At 46.3% G+C, this 23,242-nt stretch overlaps 1 protein-coding gene across 6 annotated transcripts; it reads right to left on the minus strand.

Moving 5' to 3' along the window:
* Positions 1-1,868: 1,868 nt before the first annotated feature.
* Positions 1,869-7,831, minus strand: DUSP26 (dual specificity phosphatase 26). 6 transcript variants are annotated; one of them, XM_081127650.1, is made up of 5 exons: positions 7,413-7,722; positions 7,012-7,092; positions 5,275-5,570; positions 3,458-3,672; positions 1,869-2,731 (listed from the first exon to the last, which is right to left on the minus strand). In XM_081127650.1, the coding sequence occupies exons 3-5, from the start codon at positions 5,493-5,495 to the stop codon at positions 2,532-2,534; spliced, it is 636 nt and encodes a 211-aa protein (XP_080983776.1). In that variant the 5' UTR covers positions 5,496-5,570; positions 7,012-7,092; positions 7,413-7,722; the 3' UTR covers positions 1,869-2,531. The 6 variants fall into 6 exon arrangements, with proteins under 6 accessions (XP_080983776.1, XP_080983777.1, XP_080983774.1 ...); XM_081127651.1 differs by lacking the exon at positions 7,012-7,092 and having other exon boundaries at positions 5,275-5,564; positions 7,413-7,831; XM_081127648.1 differs by lacking the exon at positions 7,012-7,092 and having other exon boundaries at positions 5,275-5,766; positions 7,413-7,824.
* Positions 7,832-23,242: the final 15,411 nt, after the last annotated feature.

Below are 23,242 nucleotides of genomic sequence, written 5' to 3' on the forward strand. Positions count from 1 at the left end.
TACATTAATAGGTACTTGCTAAACTAGAACAACTAGTCAGTCCCTTGCAGAGCCTGAGTTATTTTGGGGTTCTTTCTGGTTCTACCCAAATCCTCTTACCCACAGTTTGGACAGAGAATCAATGCATTTTAATTAGAATCAACATTCTTAATGAGGGCCTCACTCTATCCCTTGATAAATTTGACCCTCAACAGTAACCAAGATTTGAGGCCCCAGCTGAGAGATCTTGTTGGCTTCCCATCCTATAGGTCTAGCTTGAAGCAATGCAACCAGCTCTGGTTGCCACAATTAGAAAGAGATGCCAATGCAGGCAAGCTGGGGAGGAAACTCGAAACTTGACAAATGAAGACTCTTGGAAACAGCCAGAGCCATTCGGTTGGAGGTGGGAGGACACTGGAGAGCCATGAGAGCTGGCTTCAAACTATGGGAAGGGCTGTTAGGACAGAGTGAGAGAAAAAACTCTTACTAAACACTGACTATGCTCGGAGCTGTGTGTCTCATGTCTAATTAAATGCCCGCAGCAACCCTGTGGAGGCAGACAGAACTCCCGCATGCAACCAGGTGGGGAAGAGGTGGCAGATGCCCTGACCGCCACGTGCTCTAGCTGGTGGCTCGTGGATCCTCTAGCCTCACCTTACTACTGCAACGACTGCACGATGTGTGTGTTACATTAGGAGCTTTCTAATATTCAGAGCTGGTAAAATGATGCGGAAATTATGTGGTTGTTCCTTACCATCAGAGATGTCCAAACAAATGCTTGATGACTATCATCAAAGATGGAAAAGATGACTTATTCATGTATTGGAGTGGAAATGGAACCTCTATGAAGGAACCATCCCACTTGGAGGTTCTGAGTTTCTGTACTTTGGGATAGGATATGCACTTCAGATATATTGTGATGGTTTTTGCTGTATTTTCCACTCCCGCTTCCATCCCATCTCCTTCTCCCATTTAGCAGGTATTCTGTTCTGGGAACATGCCTTTTTTAAAAGGGGAGATTTGGTAGCTGGCAGTTTGGCACTTGGGATAACAGAAAGGCCCCACTCCTCTCTGGCTGTCGAGTCTAATGTTTGAATAAGTTTACTAAGGAGATGGTGTTACACTCCTCCGAGGCAAACCTACAAAGATTAGTGAAGGAAGCAATTAAATCACGTTCCCTTCCCTCCCCTCCACTTCCTGCCAATAGGAAAACCCAAACCTCTGAAGGTAGGATTTAGGCTGGGATTGGTTTAAGATAATATTCTATCCCATCATAGTGGGCAATTCCTATAGAAATCAGGTTGACCTTTTGAAAATAAAGTTGTCTCTCTTACACCAGCGGTGGGGAACCTTCTTTTCTGCCAATGGCCATTTGGATATTTATAACATCATTCGAGGGCCATACAAAATTTTCCACTTAAAAATTAGTTATGAAAAAAGCTCCTAGGTTTATTGAATTTCCAGTCCCGCCTGCGGTTGCCCTGGCAGGGCCAGACCAAATGACTTCTTGGGCTGTATGTGTTCCCCGCCCCTGTCTTACACACTCGAGTTTGTGAACAGAGACCAATTTGAAACGTGGGAGATGAAGGGTGTGCCCGCTGAGAGGCTACACAAAAGTGGTTGCAAACCTGAAGTTCTCGGTCCTCTGCTGCCCCTGCGTGGACACAGCTGGAAATAGCTCAAAATTTCACTAGGCAGGAGTGTGAAATTGAATTTGGGAGAAACCTCCCCTAAGCACTGGTGGTGGAGACTGAAAGGCTGGTGGGGGCTGTGACCCCCAGGAGGGAGGCAGGAACAGGCAGGAACTGCTGCTGTCCCCAGCGGGTCTGGGGTTCTCAGGTGAGAGGTACGCAGCTCAGACAAGCTGTCAATGACTTCAGGAGGCTCTCTTCTTGTTCACCATCTTTATTTTTCCCCTCAAGACACCTGGACCCAGCAAGCGAAGGATCATTTGAAGACTCCCAGCCATGCACCTCTGCAGATTTGGGCCACAATCAGCACCCGTGGGCACAGCGCCAGCCCTCCCACACCTCCTTGTCCTGTGCTTGGAGTAACAAGTCTGTGGGTTTCTCCCTCGGTTTCACAGCTTTTCATGCCACCTCTTCACCGGCTGTCTCCACACTACCATCTCCACGCTCCCTACACGGTCACATTCATGCCCGCCGCATCCGACTCCCTGCACGAGCACAGGACAGAGATGGCCCTTTTGTTCTGACAAGTGAGAAAGGGGAACACTAGGGCACAAAGAGGGGAAGGGGCTTTGAATGACTGGGGGGCGCCCTGGCTGCAATCCAGCAGTGTCTGAATCCCAGGACCGACTTCTACCTGCAGCCTAGTTGCTTCCTTCCCTGGTCAGCTCCCTCCTGGGCATCCATCACACTCCCCATCCCATCAAGACAAACAGCAGTGGTGGGACCATGCCCCAGCCCTCTCGCTCTCCAGCCTATAGGACAGGATAGGTTATCTGGGCCTCCCGACACCCGCCTCCTGGGCCTCCTCTCTCCATCCGGGAGCCAGGGACCCAAGCACCTGGCCTGAGCTCCCTCCCGCCCTCATGCCTCCAGACCCCGCCGCAGCCTGCGGTCCAGGGCCAGGAGCTGCCTCAAGAAGCCCCGGTTGGGTATGATGCCTCGGTGGTCCTTGACTTTCTTGATGGCCTCCACGAGGGTGAAGTGGTGGCACAGCATGAGGTAGGCCAGCACCAGCGTGGCAGATCGGCTCACTCCCACGGCACAGTGCACCAGGATCTTCCCTGAGGACAGACACGAGGCGCTGTGGGACTGTTTGCAGTGGGTTGGAAGAGGCTGGGGAGAGGGCTATGCATACAGCGAGGAGGAAGACATGAGTACAGGGGCGCGGAGACGGGGGTGCAGATGAGTGGTAGTAAGGATGCAGATCCCCAGTGAATTCTAGACAGAATGAGATGGAGGCACGCAGCAGGCCAGTGTCCATCAACACAGAGGGCTCAACGGGAGAGACTCGTAAGGAATGCAAACCCGGGCCCTGCGCAGAGTAGGGCCTCAGTTGCTGTGTGCTGAGGGCATCAAGGGAAAGCACCCTGAGTCTAACCTGGCCCCTCCTTAGTCTCCCCTGCCCTTCCATCTTGCTATTTCTTTTTTGAGGGGGAGGTGTTTAATATATTTTTTTATTTATCTACACTTTTTTTCTGATCACTAAAGCAAGACATGCTCAAAGTAGAAATAACTGGAAAGTATGGAAACATGTAATTTAACAAAAGACGGAAATATATCACCCATAATTCTACCACCCAGGTGCAACCTGCCACTCTCTTAACATTTCAGATTAGTTCCTTCTTGGTTTTTTACTGTTTTTACATTATTTCATGTTTTCCTTTCCTTAATATCATATCTTGAGAATTTTGTCATATTATTAAAATCTCTCTCCCCACACCGGCACCCTCGGGCTTTTCCCTAACCCAATATCCACAGCCCCTTCCCTCTTTGCTCTCCCCTCCTACCTCCAGGCTGGCTCAGCGCCCTGTGGATGAAGTCGGCAGCCGTCTGGAAGTGGATGCTCATGTCAAAGGCTGGCGAGTCGTGGGCCTCGACACCCAGGTAGCGGATGCCCAGCCCCTCGTAGGCCTCATGTGTACCTCGCCACCTGCTGTGCGAGGCATTGAGGATGTGGGTGATGCCCAGGCGCCGGAGCTCACGGTGGTTGTTAGCTATTTCCCTGCATGGAGTAGAGGTTAGAGGAAGGGTGGGGAAGCAAGGCTGGGGGGCAAGAGTCCCTGTCTGTGCCCTGTCTACTGTCGTCATTGGCCCGAGGCCTCCACTCTGCTTACTGATGACTCAGAAGGAAGGAACCAAGATGGGCAATGACCTGGAGTCTTGCCCTGGGGAGATTTTGCCTGGAGAAGAAAAGACTAAGGGAGGTATGTGTGTGTGAACGATGCCATAATAAATACTGAAGAGCGTTTCCAGGCTGTGGCATTTTACTTGATCTGTAGGAAGGATTTACTGGCTCTGTACTTCATGCGAGAAGTCAGTACTAACAGTGGAGTTCAAAGCATAACCTTGAGAGAGAGTAATTTTCCTGTCACCGAGGAATTCAAGCAGAGAGAGGTCAGTGTGGCCTGGATGCAGCAGAGGGACTGGGACATCAGATGGGACATCAGATTGGACCAGCTCGCATTTAACATCCCCACTAAGCTTGAGATGATATGATTTGACCCTTGCTCCTGCACCTGACTTCCCTGTTACTTTATACTCTCATTGGCACCCAGAATCTTCTCTTGCCAGTTGTTTCCTGCTCACATTTACCGTTTTATGATGTCACCTTTAAGTGTTCATGTGGCCTCTACCCCTCAGCTTAGTGGCAGACACCTCTCAGTGAGCATGGTCTTATCTCAGGGCAGATGCCCTGTCCAGTGCAAACTTCTTGAGGAGAAAGAGCACTGAACTCGAACCTCCAGGTCCTGGCTCTGCTACTTACGACCTGTGTGACCTTAGGCCAATCACAACTTCTCTGAGCTTCAGTTTTCTCATCTGTAACCTGGGGTTAGTGGTGCCTACCTCTCAAGGCTGTTGTGAAGATTAAGAGAGTAAATGCATGTGAAAAACTTCTCGTATACTATAGAGCCCTTGAGAGGAGAGAGAGGGCCTGTGTTTCCTCCGATGCTCTTCCCTCTAGAGTCCCATGTAGCAAGACCTCTGCATACACTGCAGCCTTGCTTGGTCAACCCTTCACTGTCCTGCCCACTGCTGCTGGCCCCCAGTGACTACCTTTTTTTCAGAGCCACAACATAACAGATGGGAGGTCAGATAAGTCATCTATATCGGGTACAGAGCTTTCAATAATAAATTTTGCTAAATATGCCCGGCCGGGCGTGGCTCAGCAGTTGAGCATCCACCTAGGATACAGGCAATCAGGGTTTGATTCCCGGTCAGGGCACATGCCCAGTTGCAGGCTTAATCAATGACTCTCTCATCATTGATGTTTCTGTCTCTCTCTCCCTCTCCTTTCCTCTCTCTGAAATCAATAAAGATATATTTAAATAAATAAATAAATAAATAAATAAATTTTGCTAAATAAATGGCATATTGAACAGCATCTTTCTGTCCAGAGTTGGGCAGATCAATAATCCTGCCCAATCCTCCCAAACCCTGCAGCCTCCACTCTGTGCCCAGGCATCCCCACCCCTTGAACCTCAATCTGGAACCCACAATACAACTCAGTGCCTCTCTGCCACCCTTCTCCTTCCTTTTTGCGCGCGCACACACACACACACACACACATACACACGACTGGGGCCCTGGTTTGCTGGGTACGTACTGGTCTCCAAGGTAGAGGCCTGGCCAGACCTCGTCGGCGTGGTTACAGGCTGTCTTGCCTGTGTAGAGAAGCCTCTCTAACTCAAAGACATTGAGGAAGGGATGTTGAACACTTGGCATCTCCTCCAAGGCCCCTCTCGTGCGGACAGGAGACCGTGAGCTACCCCGGGAGAAGCGGGCCATGAAAGTCATGGAGGCCCAGAGCCAGTTCCCAGGGCACATCTTAGAGGTGGCAGAAACTGTGGCAGCTGCCCGGGCGGCTGCAGTGATGATGGCTGGGTCTCCACGTAGCTGTTGCTGGAAGAGGAAGGGATGTGAAACACACCTGAGGGCGTCCAGAGCAGCTGCTTCCCTTCCTGCCAACTGGGCTGGGCCCTGGGGAGAAGATTCTCCAGGGAGGGAAGGAAAGGCAGGCCTGGCCCTGGCAGAGCCTCCGGGATTATCTTCTCCTTGGGCTGCAGCAGCTCCAGCTCTGTTCTCTGCTCTTTTGGTTCTGCCACACAACGAGGTGGGAGAGTCACATGTCCTTGTTTACAGGGAGAGGGAGCTGCCCAGCTGCCGGTTTCTGCTCCAGCGCCCTACCCCCACTCCCACCACATATACACAAACACACACACAAACATTTGGTGTTTGGGTGGCAGTGCCCATGCTGGAGCTCTTGCCAGCCCGAATCCGGTCTCATCTGCCTGGGGCTACAGCCAGAGAGGCTAGGGAGTCGGGGTAGGAGGCAGGGATGGTTCTCTTTATTCAGGGAGAATTAGCAGGAAGACAGCGGCAGCTGGGGCCAGGACATATGCCAAACCTGCCTCCTCTGGGGCCAGAGAGGTGGGCTGCTTTACCCCTTCCCACCCTACCACTGGCTCAAGATAAACCTGCTGTGGGAGGTGTACGCTGGGGGATGGGGTGAGTGGGAATCACAATGAAGGGGAAGTGTAAGTTTTTGAAGGCTACTTGCTGAATGCATGAGCGGATGAAAGAAGGCGCCAAGCTATGTGCACAACCATCAAACTACCCTCTATCGATCAGCATAAAAGATTAAACCTCATCTCTAACGTGAGAATTTCTGAGCGGAAGCAGGGCTGGAATATTGTGTATGTGTGTATGTGGGAGGGTGTAAGGGGAGAATGGAGAAGGGGCAGGAAAGGGAAGAACGAAGGGTCCTGCTCCCCAGGGGCTCAGAGGCTGCAATCACCAGCCCGGCTGCTCTGGGAGGTAGGCCACCTCCTAGGCCGCATGGGCCTAGCCTCTGACTCTCTGGACAGCAGGCCCTCCTGAAAGGGGGACCATGTGCTGAGCTGCAGGGCTGGGAAGGGCAGCCTGTGAGACTTGCCCTGGGATTTTCAGGCAGAGGGGAGACTGTGGCAAGAGTGGGCCCTTTCATACTGTGGCCCTGCCTGTCTGTAAAGGCAGGAGGGCTGTGGGCAGGCTCCCTCTCCCACTCCCTCCCCGGTCTTCAGCCCCAGAGCCCTCCACTGACGGTCCAGCAGCGAAGGCCACCTTTGTCCTGCCCACATTCCAGGCCCCCACCCCACATGCTCCCTCCCGTCTTCCCCCCAGGCCAGGAGAGACCACCACTTGCAAGGTGTGGGACGCAGGGGTATTAGAATAAGGGCTGGTGAAACCAGACTGGATTTTGGGGTGTGCAGGGAGAAATTTTTTCAGTATCTGAGTCAGAGCACAGAAATACAGCCTTGTAGCCAGCAGCACCACCACCACCATCATCATCACCACCATCTACCTTGTCTCCTCGGGCCCAAAGACCCCATCACTTTATTCCCAAACGACGTTTTTTGGAAGCAGAATCTGTGCCTGTGGGATGCTGAATGGCGACAAGGAACCGGGCAGGAAGCCCCTCCAGGGGGCTCTGTCCCTCCCGGGGGTGGGGGAGCAGCCCCACTCCGCCCCGGGATACACACACCCCTTCCATTCCGCGCCCCCACCCGCCGGCGTCCAGGGCCCCGCGCCTGCCGCCCTCCCGCCTGCTGTCGCGGTTGTAACAGGTTCGTGGCCGTCGCCCAGCCCTCGCCAAGCCAGGGCGGGGGCGGGGGCGGGAGGGCTCAGCCCGCAGCTCCCGGCCCCTCCCCACCGGCTGGGAGGGCGACCCCCGCCCCGGCCCCGGCCCCGCGGGCGCCCCTGTACCTCTCCGCGCGGGGGGCGCTCAGTCCCGGAGGCAGGTCGCGGGCGCCCGCAGCCCCTCGGCCATGACGCGCCTGTTGTCGCCGGCGCCTCCGCTGCGGCGGCCAGACCGCGGGTCCGGTGAGAGCTATTTTTAAGCCATGACACGCCCGTCGAAGCAGGGCTCAGAGCCGCGCGCGCAGGTGACCCCCAGGGACACAGCCGCACGCCCGGGCCGGAGTCGGACGCGCAGCGCGGGCGGCCCGCTCCCCCTCCGCGCGCCCTCGCGCGCGTGTTTACGGACCAGACCCGCGCCCCGCAGCCGGCGGGCTCCGCCCCGCGCGGGGCTCCCGTGCGTGTGCATTGTCGGAGCTGCGCCAATTACAGGGCGTTTTGCTTCAAGACGACATTATGCAAGTCGTCCCAGAGGGCGCCTGAAGCACACAGGCTCCCGCCCGGGCGCGTTCGTTAATTACAGGGACGCTCCCCTGCGCCCCTCCCGTTCCCTAGGGCGCCCCTCGGAGGCTACAGCCAGCAGCCCGCAGTGTTCACTAGGCACCACCTGTTTCACGTGCGCTAACTCGGGTCATTCTCACGCCAGGCCTGTAAGGTAAGCGGTAGTATTGGCCCATTTCAGGGAGCAGGAGACTGAGGCACAGAGAGGCTTAGCAGTTTGCGCAGGTCACACCTAATCATTCCCAGAGCTGAGCATCAAGTCCCGGCAGCCTGGCTCCCCAGGGCACGTCCTAGCGGCTTTCTAAAGCCTTCTAGCCCAGGGCCACCGCACAAATGGACAAGGCCGTGGGTTTCTACCAGGAAGCCACTTCGCCCAGCTCAGCTCACAGTGAACCCCACTCTCAGGGACCTCTGAGGAAATTCACGCTTTGCCTCTTCGCCTGTGCTGCCTTTTAGTGATGTGTTTCCTTCTGCTGTAAGCACCTTGTCCGCTCCAAGGTTAAAAATATGTATATATTTTAATCTTTGTTGTTGAGAGTATTACAGATGTCCCCCCCATTTCTCCCTTCCACCGTGTTCCCACCCCACCCCAGGCTTTCTCCTCACTATTACCTGTGTCCGTAGATTATGCATATATGCATGTGTCACTATTATCTGTGTCTGTAGATTATGCATATATGCATGTGTCACTATATCTGTGTCCGTAGATTATGCATATATGCATGTGTCACTATGTGTCTGTAGATTATGCATATATGCATGTGTCACTATGTGTCTGTAGATTATGCATATATGCATGTGTCACTATGTGTCTGTAGATTATGCATATATGCATGTGTCAGCTCCTGAGACTGTAAACACCTGAAGGCAAGGACTGTGCTGCCTTCCCCAGGGCCCAGCCGTGTGATGGTGGCGATGGGAAGGATAGTGAATGTGATCAGATGCTGCTGCTGAGAGCCAAGGGACCAGCGAGAACTGTCTTTTGCAGGAGGAAGGCAGGAAGTAGATAAAGTCAGGCTGAGCCTGTTTGGGATGAGAAAACGGTTTCCACTGTAGCTGAAATGAAGGGTGACTACATTCCCAGCAGGGGCCGTAGCTCAGGTTTTGATCTCTCGGTCGGAGAATGTACTGGCCAAAGTGACAGGATCCCAGGTGAGCTCTGAGATCAAGAAGAGGTTCCAGCATAGACTTGGTTTCCCTCCCCCTAGGCTTTTCCTCTCCCCACTCGGTGTAGAGGGGTGCAGAAGGGGCAACCACGCCCTAGGCACCCCCAGGCCCCCTCTTTCCTGGGCTGGTCCACCCTGCCCACCCTCTATACTCTGCTGCAGGTTTAAACAGCTCTGTCACCTGAAGATTCAAGAAGCAGAGGACCAACGGTTGTGACTTTCATTTAGCGGTGGGAGTGCGGGGAGGGAGGGGCAGAGAAAGGCAGGATGGCCTTTGAGGTGCAGCTTATTGATACTGACTTTTCTCCTGTATCTTCATCTCCCTCCTGCGTGGGGAGGAAGTTAAGTGGGTCCTTTGATTAGAGTCAGAATCTGGTTTTTGCTTCAACTCTGATACTTTCCTTCTCCGCCAGTGTGTTCGGTAGCCACTTTCTCCCTGACTGACCCGGGGAGAGCACATCTTGCTACTGTGAATACTAATTTTCTTCTAAGAACCACAGATTATCCAGGTAGCAGATATTCTAACCATTAGCCTGACTTTGTAATGAAAGTAAATTCTAGAGACACTAGTGCACTTATAGGGGAAATAAACCAAGATTATTATTTGCAAATAAAACAGGGTACAAAGGGAATATACTATAAATCTCAGTATTACAAAAAAAAAAAAGAGAGAAAGAAAAGAAAAAGAGAAAAGCATGTATGAATGTATGAATTCGCATTTTGGAAAAGACTTAAGGAAATATGCCAAATATTAAAAGAGGTAACCTCTGGCGATAGTGAGACTACATATGATTTTTATCTTGTGCATTAAACTGTCTACATTTCCCAAATTTTCTACAGTGTAAGAATTCATTATAAATGTCAGTTCTATAAAATTGGTTGAGATTTCCCTAGTGGCTTCTTATGTGGCCAATTTTAGGAAATGTCCCACTCATGCTTGCAGAGAATGCTGTCTCTGTTTGGGGATACAAATTTCTATCTTATGTCTCTCCTATATAAGGCTTTAAAGCATTCTAAATTCTTAATTTTTGGTCTTGTTTTACCAGCTTTTGAGAGAGGAATTAAAATCTCTCACGTGTTTGTGGGCTTGTTAATTTCTCCTTCTGATTTGTTAAATTTTCGTTTCTGGCTTTTTCTTAGTAACTTTTTTTTTTTTTTTTTTTTAGTCAATAGGCAACCTCTCTAAGACTCTTTTTTAAAAAAAAACTTTATTGATTTCAGAGAGAGGAAGGGAGAGGAAGATAAACATCAATGATGAGTCATTGATCGGCTGCCTCCTGCATGCCCCCTGCTGGGGATCAAGCCTGCAACCTGGGCATGTGCCCTGACAGGGAAACGAACCTCGATCTCCTGGATCCTAGGTCAATGCTCAACCACTGAGCCACGCCCGGCGGGGCGCTAAGACTCTTTTTAAAAAACCTATCTTTAGTGTATATTTATATATATTTTTCAATTTTAAGTGTAACTATAGACCCCCTATAGCTAGATTTTTAAAATTATGTTAATGAGTGAGTCTGTTTTTATATTTATTCTGATCACTGGTATTTTAAAAATAATTTCTGCCATCTTATTTTGTGTTTCCTGTTTGTCATGCTTTCTCATTCTTTCCTATTTTCCTTTATTTGGATTTATCTAGGGTTCTTTGTTCACTGTACTGAGCTCTGCTTATTTGAAAGTCAACTAAAGTCTAAATTTAATTGGTACTTATACATTTTCCTTGAATAAGACAAGAATTTTATTTTACTTTCCCTCAGAAATACTTTTGCTCCCCCTCCTTCATTATTAGTATCACCCAGTACGTTGAATCCAGCTTAAAAATTTTTTGTTTTAATAGTCATCAGTCATATTGATACAGTTGTATATCAGTAACAGGAAAGGAACAAAAGGGAAGGCCAAATATTATTGTCATTTGTGCAGCTTTTCCAGGAAGCTGCAGTTTAACACTCCCCAGGAAGGGACTGGATAGGGGAATAACAGACGCATGTCCAATAAAGTCTGGGTGACAGGGAAGGTACTTTCATGTCAGGCACACCTAGGAACAGGTCATCTGCCAGAGTAGGCATGGCCACGGCAAGCGTGGGAAGATTGGAGATAGTTAATATCCTAAACAAAGGAGTGCTCTCTCTCGGTGTGCTCTTGTGCTCTTGTGTTTTCAGGACTCTTGGGACTCTTGTTGCAGGGGGCTCACTCTCTTGGCTCCCCTGCATTCACCCACATGGCTCAAGGCCATGTGGGCCCCACACAATGGACTAACGGACTGCAACTAGCCTAATTAAGCCGGACCCAGCTCCACCATGGAACAGAAACTTTGGACGTGGCTTTGCTTTTAGCTCTGCCAAATCCCCATCAGAAGATCTTCCAGGACTGGATTAAGGGATATGGGACTTTGGAAACCCAAGGATGTAAGTCCATAAAAATAAAGCTTTCTACTCCATCTCATCCTTGTGTGGGGGCCTCCAGAAATGCTTTTTCCAGTGGTACCACAAGAACCCCACCCCCACCAGCAATGGAGAAAGAACATCCACGCATTTCTTCGATAACAATATAACACACGTAGGTTAAGTTATCAATGCATTCTGCAATGCTTATTAAAAAATAGCAACCCTCTGCCTACTGTCCTCCATTTGTGTCCTAAGCAAATATATTGAACAATTTCAGACATTTTTAAAAAAATTTAAACCTCTCTATAATGTTCATATTGCCATTTGTTGATTTTTAGTTTTTCGGCATTATCTATTAATTTCGCACTATGAACATTGAGGGTTTATTTCCCTTTGATTCCACCTGCACAAGATTTATGTAAGCAGCCCCTCTCTGCATTTTTCTTATACAGCTATGTCATAATTTTATATAACTATTCAGTGTTTAAGATATTACAGCACTATAACTGTTAGTCACAGTTGAACCATGTTGTTTACTATGATTATTTTTCCTTTCTTGAATGACTTTCTGTTTTCCCTTCACTTAATAATTATTTTCGGTTTGTTTGGTGGCTTAATTTTCAACAAATGCCTCACTAATTCAACCCCACACTGTTTCCCAATTGCCTAAATCTCCTCTTAGTAAACATGGTTATTTTCTCAGTATCTTTTTTTCCGTAAGTCTTTTGGGGAGCTGTCTGCCTTATTCCCATCTGGGCGGGTGGGTCTACTTGGAGTCTCCTCTTACTCTCATGCTGGGAATCCCTTTACCTTTGGAAGCCCTGTTCCCTGCCGTCCTGTTTTTAGTATGATGCCACCGTGTTCAAATACGCCTGATATCCTCGCAGTCGAGAGACTCTGGGTTTTCTTTTTTCAGAGAATATGACTTCGAGCTACGCTGGGGAGGGAAGGGGCAGGTGCTTGATTGTGCAGTGACAGGAGGTCTGTGGAGTTTAATTTAAACAGACTTCCAGCCAAGTCTATGTTTTCTGTCCATCTTCACACTTACTTCCAGAGCTACCTACTGTTGTTGCCAGTTCCCTGGCCTTCTGGGTGCTCTGTGGTGTAAATCAGATGGATCATCAATATTTCTCATCTGACTTGCCTTCTGCTTTTCAACACCCAACATTTTGTTGCTATTGGAATATTTCCTGTTCTTTCATTCTGGTGGGTTTTATGTTTTTAAAGAAAATCTTCTGACTGTCATTTTTGTGGGGTTGCAGGAAGAAGCAGAATTACATGCTTATTTTTAATATGCTGTCTTCAACTGGAATGCCAGCTGGTTTTTGAAAACACACAAAAACAATTGATATTTTAATTTTTTAATATGTTTTTATTGATTTCAGAGAGAGGAAGGGAGAGGGGGGAGAGAAAGAGAAACATCAATGATGAGAGAGAGTCATTGATCAGCAGCTTCTTGCACGCCCCCTACTGGGGACCGAGCCTGCAACCCAAGCATGTGGCCTGACCGGGAATCAAACCACAATCTCCTGGTTCATGGGTGGACACTCACCACTGAGCCACCACGGCTGGGCGATAGTTTCATTTTTTAACACTGAATATTTATTTAGACTTATCAGTATATTTGAACAATTTTTTTTGCATACCCTTGATTCTTTATCCTGTTCTTTCCTTCTAGGTTTATTTATTTTTTCTTATTTAGTAGTTCTTTTTGTAAGGGACTATTGGTATTAAATTTCTAAGTGCTTGCATGTCTAAAAATTTCCAATTTCCCCTGACTTGTAAATGATATTTCTGACTGACTTTAGAAATGGAGGTTCCCAATTATGTTTCCTCAGCACATCAAAGATATTAGTTCATTGTCTTCCAGCATTTATATTTGCTGATGAGAAGTGGTTTTGTTTTTTTTTTCAGTGTACTTGCCATTATTTTATTGTAATCTGCTTTTTTTTGTTGTTGTCTTTAGAATTTTCTCTTTGTCTTTGTAGATTGCTGGCTTCTAAATAGTACCCAAATAACTTCTTGGTAACACAAAATTGAGTTCATTGCTTATTAGAGGAAGGGCGAATGCTAACTCAACAGCATCTCGGAGAAGAAACCTCAAGCTTTGATTGATTGTGACTTGAAGTCTAGTTTAACATGGGTCTTCAATGCGGGAACTTGATTGGAATTGGGTAATTATCATGATATAAGAGTTTAGGATTTGTGGAAACAGCAAAGTGAGGATTTTGAGATGAAGTATCTAAAGCAGCTTGGAGTATACACTGCATGTTGATGTTTTCCTGAGTTGCTGGGTCTTTTGCTAAGTTCCCATGACAAACTATAAAGCTATTTGTAACTTTTAGCTCCTGGAGGAGAGTCTCCTGGGACAACAAAAGTAGCTAATGAAGACAATGGAATAGTAAATCGGTGCTAAGAAGACAGCAAACTGTGTTTTTATTGTTCTCCCTTGTGACTGTTTTTTATCCTCGCCTGAATTATCTGGGTGTGTGACCAATCTAGGTATTTGCAACTATTTGAGATATGACAATCACGGTTGGTTCAGCTTCCAAGATACTGAAGGTGTTTGTTTCAACCTCCATAAGCATCAGAAAGTCCTGTCCTTTTGGTGTGATAGAGCTAGAGCTAGTGAACGGTGGGCAGAGGGTGTATGGAACTTTCTTGCCCTATTCTTGCAACTTGTCTATACATTTGAAATTATTTCAACATAAAAAGTTAAAAATAAAAACTTTGGTGCCTAAAATGAATGAAATAGGTATATTGGCTAGATTTCTATCTGGGTACCACATACACCTTGTAAATATATTTTATTTATATGTTCTTATCAAAGCATATTTACCTTTCTCTGGATATTATTCCAACATGATTGGTTTATCCTTCTAAACCTGTAGGAAATTAAAGGAAGCAAATAAAAATCATGAGTGGTGATATTTAGCAACTTAATAGCAACAGGAGGTACAGGAAAAGGGAAAAGTCCATGTACTAAAAAATGTAAAGGCAAAGAGTCCCCAAATACTGCAATGGCTGTTTTACAGCATTGTAGAATTGTTGAGTAAATTGATGAGGGAATTTATTTATTTATTTTTGAAAAATATATCTTTATTGATTTCAGAGAGAGGAAGAGAGAGAAACATCAATGATGATGAGAGAGTCATCATTGATCAGCTGCCTCCTGCACGCCCCCTCCTGAGGATCGAGCCCGCAACCCGGGCATGTGCCCTGACCAGGAATCAAACCCCGATCTCATGGATCCGAGGCTGATGCTCAACCGCTGAGCCACGCCCGGCCGGTCAGTGAGGGAATTTATATATGTAAAACAATTAGAACAGTGCCTGCCTCATGCTGAGCACTAAATCAGTATTAGCTATTAGTTATTAGGTTTATCGTGATAGTCTTGTGTGTCACACACAGGATACATTCAGCTCTTTCATTTCGAGGAAGACAGGAAAGTTTGCAATGTATTGTGCCGGATGAACTGTTGAAGGAGGTTAATGAAAGCTTGGTGCCTCCCACGCGCTCTTGGGAACGCGACCCAATCCCCCTTCCCCAAGGCCTTGCCATCATGTATGTGGCTGTTTTCCAGGGCACTTGTCCCGGGGGCTATAGTAGCGGCCTGTGTAGAGTGCACGCTCTGTAGCTCATATTCAGAAGCAACCATATATAGACTGTCCCAGATGGTTTAAAAGCAACTGAGGGGGGCAGAGGAGAGGAAGGGGGGTAAAGAAGAGAGGAAGGAGTGGAAATGGGTGATAAGAAAGCAAGCCCTTAGCTATCTAGAAGGCCTGGCTATTCACAATGAGCCATTTCCTTCAAGGCCAGCTAGCATCTAGGACTTCTTCCTAAGGATGGGATGAAAGGTGTATCTAGTGAGGGACCTTCAGGGCATAGGAAAGAGGGAATAAATAAAAGGACACAGCCCCCTCCCCCACTGCCCTCCCCTCCCCAGCATGCCCATGGCTTTCTTCCCTCTCAGGCTTGCATCTCCTAAACTCTAAAGGTCCCTAGGAGACTTGCAACCGGAGGAGCAAGGGGAGCTTGTCCTGGGCTAACCCCCTGAACTTGTCCCCAGGGTCCCCCTTTCTCTGACTCTTCAGTGAGCTAAAAGCAGCCCAGCTTAAGCTCTCTCCTATTGCTTCTTCTGTCCTAAGTCCTTCCTTGTTTCACTGTCCCTAGCTTTAATAAAATGTACTCTCAAAAATAAAATAAAATAAATAAAATAAAAAAGGAACACAGTGCTTGAGTATTGGCTCTAAGCATTTTTTCACTGCCTGTGGCAAATCAATCTCATTGAGCCTTAGTTCCTCACCTGTAGCCAGGAAATGAATTTCTCTACCAGGCCCTGTTGACATCCCAGGGCTGTGAGGGGGCTTGTAGACTATGGACACACACCCTGTAAAGCGCAATGCACATGGGAGGGATGATTTTCAAGCTGAGTGGTGAAACTCAGGAAGCGTTCCCAGACTCCTGGCTTTCTTCCTGAGTGATCTGGACAAGTTACTTAAAGTCCCTAAATCTCAATTTGCTCATCTGTACTATGATTTGATTTGCTGTGAGGATTGGATGGGCCAAAAGCATGTGGGTCACTTACACAGAATCAGTTCCTAGTGAGCACTCAGCAAATGGCACTGTTATTCCTCCAGAGTGTGTAGAGTACACACTAACCCCCTCCTCCATAAGGACTGTCTGTTCATCCACACCTTTATTTCTGTTCACATTTATGTGTGTGTGTATAATGTCTTACTTGATGTGTAAGTAGGCACAAAAGAAGCGAGAGAAACAGTAGGGGTAGTTTAAAGAGGTCGTCTATGGTGACCACATTTTCTGGCCCAAGGAACAGAACGCATGAGGTGACAGAAGCGTGAGTGCACGTTAGGGGTTCATGGGACAGGATACTTGAAATTGGGTTGCCTCGCAATCTGAGACTTGCTGTAGGGGTAGATGAACTGGGAGAAAAAAGCAAAAAGAAAGGGCTTGGGGTTGGGAGAAAGAAACAAACCTAGGAGGAATTCATCTCTCCAGCCACTGGAGGCTGCTCTGGCTTTTCTTATAAGTGGCTCCTCTCAGCCAGTGTGTTTTGTTGGCCAAGGAGTCTCACTCTGCAGAGCCAAAGCAAGAGGAAATGCGGTCAGAGGAGAAAACCGTGGACACAGAGCCATTGGTCGCTACCAGGAGGGCAAATCAGGAAGAGGGGATCTCTTTTGAGAAGAAAGCGATGTTATTTATGAAAGTCCAGTGAGGCAGTAGGTGGTCTAAATCACATGGCGCCTAAACTTCACAGAGCTCGGGTTTTCTATGATTAGAGAGCATAATGGGAACATAAATACCTAGAAGGGAGAGGTGTCAAATTCACACTGAGGTGCAAATGACTAACAGGAGGTCTTTTCCTGACAGCGAACTTTCCTGAGTCGGAGAAAGGAAATAAATCTATTTCCTTCTAAAAACCTGTTTCTAGTTATACAGTTCCACTATGGGAAAAAAATGCAAAACAAAAAAAACTGAAAAAAATATAAAAAATACCAGAATGCTCTTATTCCCACTTCTGCTGAGATAACGTCTGCTGGTTTGATGAATTTATTTTCAGTTTTAAGATTTGCCACTGTAGGTATAGAGTGAATTTATAAGACAAAACATTTGGAAACAATATTAATTTTTAAACTCTAGTAGATTAAATATTCATTGTTTTCCATTTGGCAAATGCATAAAGGCACAATAAGGAAAGAAAAAAATCATTCCAAAATCCCAACACTAAGAGATAGAAAAATATTTTGCTGTTTTACTTCCCATTTTTTCGCTGTGTAAAGATACTCATGTTTTTATGAAAATTAGAATCATATTGTACATGCAGTTTTGTAACCTGCTCTTTTTCACTTAGGAATATTTCATGACTATTTCCCCATTCATAAAATATTTGTAAATACAAACCATTTTAAACAGTTGCAAGTATTTCACTGTGTGAAGCCATCATTGGGTAACCAATGAGAAAAGGGACGTTTAAAAATTATGCAGGGAAAGAAATTTTCTAGTGTTGTCGGGGAAATTGGGGTGTCCTCTTCCTCGCTGGGTGCTGGAGGTGGGGTCCTTATGATATCTTCAGAAAAATAATTTTCTGAGACTCGCATGGGAGGAGGAATAATTTTTATTTGTGTGGAATTACATCCCTAGGTTTCCAAAGTCCCATTCCAGTCACAGGAGAAGTATAGCTGGGGTTTCAGTAGAGCTAGAAGCGAAGCCAGTGTCCAGAGTTCCCTTTCCATGCTACAGCCGGGCCCGGTTCAGCATCAGGCCAGTTGCAGTCCATTAGGCCTTTGTGTGTGGGGCCCACGTGGCTGTGGGCCACGCAGGTGAGTGCAGGAGGGCAGGAGCGAGACAGCCCCACCCGCCAGGAGCCAAGTGCAACGAGCCAAGAGGAACCAAGAGCGTGAGCTCCTATGTTTGGGGAATTAAGCATCCCAAATTTTGTGCCCTTGCCATGGCCACACCCATTCTGGCCAATGACCTGTTTCCAGGCGTGACTGACAGACAAGCACCTTCCCAATGTCACCCCACCCCAACTTAACTAGGCATGTGTCTATCTTCCCTTTGCTTCTTTCCTGTTATTAATAACTAAGTTAATTACAGTGGTATCACTAGTACCTCTAAACATTTTGAAATAACCATTTCAATCCAAACAATTATACAATATTTGACAAAAGAAGATTCAGTAAGGCAGTTCAAATAGGAGACAGTAAAAATAAAAACAAAACAGAACAAAATAAAAAATAATAATAAAAAGGAAATAAAGCAAGATAAATAAAACCCACACAATTCTTTTTTACTTAAAGGTTATAATTTAGCTTTCTATTAGCTCAAATTACTCTCTGCCCAGTGAGCCCACTCCAGTGAAGAGCTTTAGTATCACTATTTGTCCAACAAGCACCTAAACCCAGTGCACCCCAAACCAACCTGATTTCTCTCTTGTCCCCACTCTTGCTCTGCTTTCTGTCTCATTAGAGATGCTGCTCCCTTTCTTCAAATTGCCTAATCCTGAAGCCTAAACTCCTCAGGCTCCCTTGGTTCCGTTCCCTGCTTGGCCCGATATAACAGGTCACCAAATTGAGATCATTCAACGGCTACCAGTGATTTAATCAATCATTCCTCTGTAACGAAGCCTCAACAAAACCCAGATGTTCAGGGTTTAGAGAGCTTCTGGTTGGTGAACACGTGGCCGTGCAGGGAGAGGGGAACAACCAGAGACATCATGGAAGCTCTGCTTCCCTCCCCACACACCTCATCCTATGTATCTCTTTTTCCTTCTGTTGATTCATACTCTTTAATATCCTTTGAAATAAACTGGGAGTGGGAACCTCTGATTTATTGCTAGATGGTCAGAAGTAGAGGTGACAACCAGAAATGTGGTTGGCATCTGAGATGGGGACAGTCTTGTGGGACTGAGCCCTTAACCTGTGGAATCTGATGCCATCTCCAGGTAGATAGTGTCTGAATTGAGTTGAATTGTGTAGGACACCAAGTTGGTGTCAGAGAATTGCTTGGTGTGGAAAGAACTAAAAACATTGGAATTGGTGTCACAACCATAGTAAAGCTACAACAGCAACCCTATGAAGATACCACAATGGCAAGGATCCGAGGCCTCCTGATAACAGCCAGGTGAGGTGAGTGAGCAACCTAAGAAGTAGATCTTTCAGCCCCAGTCAAGCCTTCAGATGACTGCAGCCCCAGGCAACATCCTGACTGAAACATCATAAGAGACCCCATGCCAGAGGCAGCCAGCTAAGTCACTTTTGAGTTCCTGACCCATGGGAACTGTGAGATAATGCTGTTTTTGTTTTATTTTGTTTTTTATTTCAGAGTAGTGTGTTGCATGGCAACAGATAACTACCTAATGGGCATGGCTAAGATCACTTTGGGATTCTAATGGATACATGGCTACTTTCTGGCAAGGACCACTAAGAAATCTAAAAGCCTGAAAATTCTTCCAGTTCTTATGAAAATGTTCCTATTCTGAAATGTACCTGTGGCTATTACAGGTACCTCAAAGTCCTCAATAACTCCAGGCACAGAGTACTTAGGTGGGCAACTCAGTAAGTCCATTATATTGGCTGTTTTTCTGTATCAGTAAATAGGGAAGATGTCTAGCAAAGTTCTCAGGCTTTATTATTTGACTTCAGGGCCCTCAACACATATACAATTGAAACAGAAAAAGAATTTTTAGGAAAAGATGTCATATTTCCCCCCCAACTTCCCTTGACCCCCCCGACTTTATAAACACAGCCCCTGTTTTTGATTTACGTTTGTAAATATGAGCTGTAAGACTTTTTACTGGATAGTAGGGGAGTTCTGATGGAGCATTATGGTAAAATAAAAGAAGAACTGAGGTCTCTTTTTGAATAATCCTCGATTAATTCAAATTCTCACACACTCTAGTGGAGGGATTTGCTTATTGTGTGGGTTATTGACCTAGGAGGACAGGGGCTCAAATCTAGGCATTTTGCTTGCATGGTCTGTGTCCGGACACATTCCAAAACCTCCTTAGCTCCAGCTTCCTCAGCTATAAAATATAGGAAAATGATACCTATCATAGCCATGGAAGAGATCTTTGCTGATTGCTTGTCATGTATAATGGCTGTCATGTGCCAGATCATGAGTGAGGTTCTGGGTACACAGATGGTCTCTATCCATATGGATCTCTCAGCTTCATGGAGAAAACAGGCAAGTCAACACCCACTTTCATCTGATTAGTGTCACCGTGGAGATAGTAATTGGCCCTATGGGATCTTGAAGGACAGGTGGTGAACTCAGTCTTGGGAGTGTGGAGGTACCATGGAGGGTGTTCAGGAGGAAGACACGTTTGAAATAAGATCTAAAAACTGAGTAGACATTGACTAGAAGAATGTTGGGAGTGGTGGGGGTGATGGGGCAGAGGGTCCAGGCAGAAGAAACACCATTTATAGACAACTGGAGATAAGAGATACCTGGTACCTTCACATAACAAACTGAAGGTAGTTCTGCCTGGCTGGAGACTAGCGTGCTAGGTAGAGGTTAGTGAGAGAGGCTAGAGAGGTGAGCAGAAGCCAGAGGGAGGAGGTCTTTGCTAGGCTGATGTAAAATTTAATGTGATAATATGTGTAAAGTGCATCACAGCAGCTTGTTCCTGGCTTTATCTTGTGGAATGTGGAATATCTTGTGGATATTCAGCAGTCGGGAGCTCTTTTCGGTGAAGGCTTCTTGTACAAAGACAACTGCTAGCTCCTGGAGAAACAGGCACTGGAGTTTTAATCATTTTCATATATGGAACATAGTCGGATGCTATATGGAAATGAAGCCCGAATCCAGGCTGTTTTTGGAGAGCCTGCCTTCACATAATCTCCCCTTTGAGGCCATTTACTTCTATTTCTCCTTTTCAGGGTTAGCATGGGCCTGTGTTTGGGGTTTTGTGACGGTGATGTGTGGATGTCTTGGGGAGGGAGAGGAGTTGATAACAGCTGAAATGAAGGTAAATGAAACAGATGAAAAGCAATTTTTATAGAGAAAAATACTTGGTAAAGACACCCTGCTGTCAGATTGTAGCAAGCTTGGACCATGGGCATGGCAAACACTTCCCAGAACTATGGCAGACAGTGGCAGGGCAGGTGGGATGACTGGAGAGGGGGGAGAGGGGGAAGAGAAAGGCCTTTGCCTTTTATGTCCTCATAAGCTGCTAAATGAGACACAGGCAAATGCAACCCTTATATGAGGGCAGATGGTGGAAATGTCTTAAAGAGGCTTGAAAGTAGCAGATATAGGGAAATTCATTCTGATTGAGGGATCTGGAAAGAACACAGAGGTAGAATTTGGGCTCCAAGGAGAGATCAAGAACACACGTAGAATACTCGGCATGTGGGTCACTCACTCACCTGATGGTCTCTCCTAATTTCTTCCCCTTCATTGGGCTCCTTCTGCTCCTGTCCTCTCTGGCTGAGACTAAGCACCAGTCTTCACCTGGAGGGACTCTGGAAGACTGTTGCATGGGGACAGCGGGTGTTTAGGCCTGGTTCTTGGGTCCCTCGCAGGATTGCTGGGAGGAACAAACGGGCCCAAAGAAACTCGATACACCTGAGCTGAACACAAGTGTGATTTGAATGAGTTGTGTGCCAGGCCTTGTGATTTTTGAGTGTGTATGGAAAAGGAAATTTAATCATCAAATATAGTCACTTAGAAAAATACCATCCCCTAGTCTGTTCTTGGTTTGAATGCAAAGTTGCTCTATATCCACAAATTTTTGTGTATTTCTTTATTGTGGTAAAATATGCATAACATAAAATGTACGATTACAACTATTTTTAAGTGTAAAATTCAGTGGAGTTAATTACAATCACCAGGTTGTGCTATCGTCACCAGTACCCACTTCCAAAACTTGTTTGTTACCCCAAGCACAAACTATGCTACCATTAAGCAATGATTTCCCATTTTCCCTTCCCTCAGCCTTTCTAATCTCTAATCTACTTTCTATCTCTGTGAATTTGAGTACTCTAGGTACCTCATATAATGGAATCACACAATAGTTGTCCTTTTGTGACTGGCTTATTGCACTTAGCATAATGCTTTCAAGGTTTGTTTATGTTGTAGCATGTGTCAGTTTGAGTAATAGTTCATTGTATAGGCCACATTTTGTTTATCCATTCATCTGTCCATGGACACTTGTGTTGTTTCCACCTCTTGGCTATTGTGAATAGTGCTGCTGGGGACATTGGTGTACAAGTAACTTTGAATCCCTACTTTCAGTACTTTGGGTATAAACCTAGGAGTGAAATTATCAGATGATAATTTTACTTTAGCGTTTTGAGGAACCATTGAAGTGTTTTCCACAGCGGTTGCATAATTCTGCATACCCACCAGCAATGCACGAAGGATCCAAACTTTCCACATCCTCACCAACCTTTGTTATTTTTTTCTTTATTTTTTAATCCTCACCTGAGGATATTTTTTCTATTGCTTTTCAGAGAGAGTGGAAGGAAGAGAGAGAGAGAGAGAAACATCGATGTGAGAGAGACTCATCGATTGGTCGCCTCCTGCATGTGCCCTGACCGGGGCTGATGATCAAGTCTGCAGCTGAGGTACATACCCTTGGCTGGAATTGAACCCAGGACCCTTCAGTCTGCAGGCTGACACTAGCCACTGAGCCAGATCAGCTAGGGCAACATTTATTATTTTGATAATAGCCATTCTAATGGATGTCCAGTGGTATCTCATTGTGATTTTGATTTGCACGTCCCTAATTACTAGTGATGTTGAGTATCTCAGGCCTTATGATTTCATATGCATTTTCTCACTTGGTTACCCAAACAATGAAAAATCCTCTCATCATTTTGTGGCTATTGAAACAGGCTCTTACACTCTTACATGTTGTGACTTGATCAAAAGTTCACAGTTTTAAGAGTTGGAGCCAGGATGGAAATTAAAGACTTCTGACTCCAATGTCTCTTCTTTGTTTCTAAATAGGTAAGCACCTTAATGCTAGTTTCACATGGCAAGGTGTAAGTCCAGGTGTAAGCCAAGGTTTTGGGCAAGCCCTTCTGTTTCAAGCATGAGTATTTCAGATTCATAAGAGCAGTAAACTTTTACCTGTAAGAGTCAACAGTAGACACCCCCCCCCCCCGCCCCTCATACACACACTTAAGGACATGAAGGAAACAGGTGACTTATCACTGAAAAGCTTAACAGCCATTTACTTATTTATTTATTGTTTTTTTAGTTGAATTTATTGGGGTGACATTGGTTAATAAAATTATATAGGTTTCAGGTGTGCAATTCTATAATGCATCATCTGCATATTGTATTGTTCACCACACCAAGTCAAGTCTCCTTCCATCGCCAT

The sequence above is a fragment of the Miniopterus schreibersii genome (assembly GCF_964146895.1).
Source record: "Miniopterus schreibersii genome assembly, chromosome: 2".
NCBI lineage: Eukaryota > Metazoa > Chordata > Mammalia > Chiroptera > Miniopteridae > Miniopterus > Miniopterus schreibersii.

Bases quoted from the DNA above. Each gene is read 5' to 3' on its own strand.
- DUSP26 (XM_081127651.1), bottom strand. From the start codon at position 5,495: ATGTGCCCTGGGAACTGGCTCTGGGCCTCCATGACTTTCATGGCCCGC. The intron at 3,673-5,274 runs GTACGTACCCAG...TACTCCATGCAG, and splicing joins GGCCTCTACCTTGGAGACCA to GGAAATAGCTAACAACCACC. The intron at 2,732-3,457 runs GTAGGAGGGGAG...GTCTGTCCTCAG, and splicing joins GGCGCTGAGCCAGCCTGGAG to GGAAGATCCTGGTGCACTGT.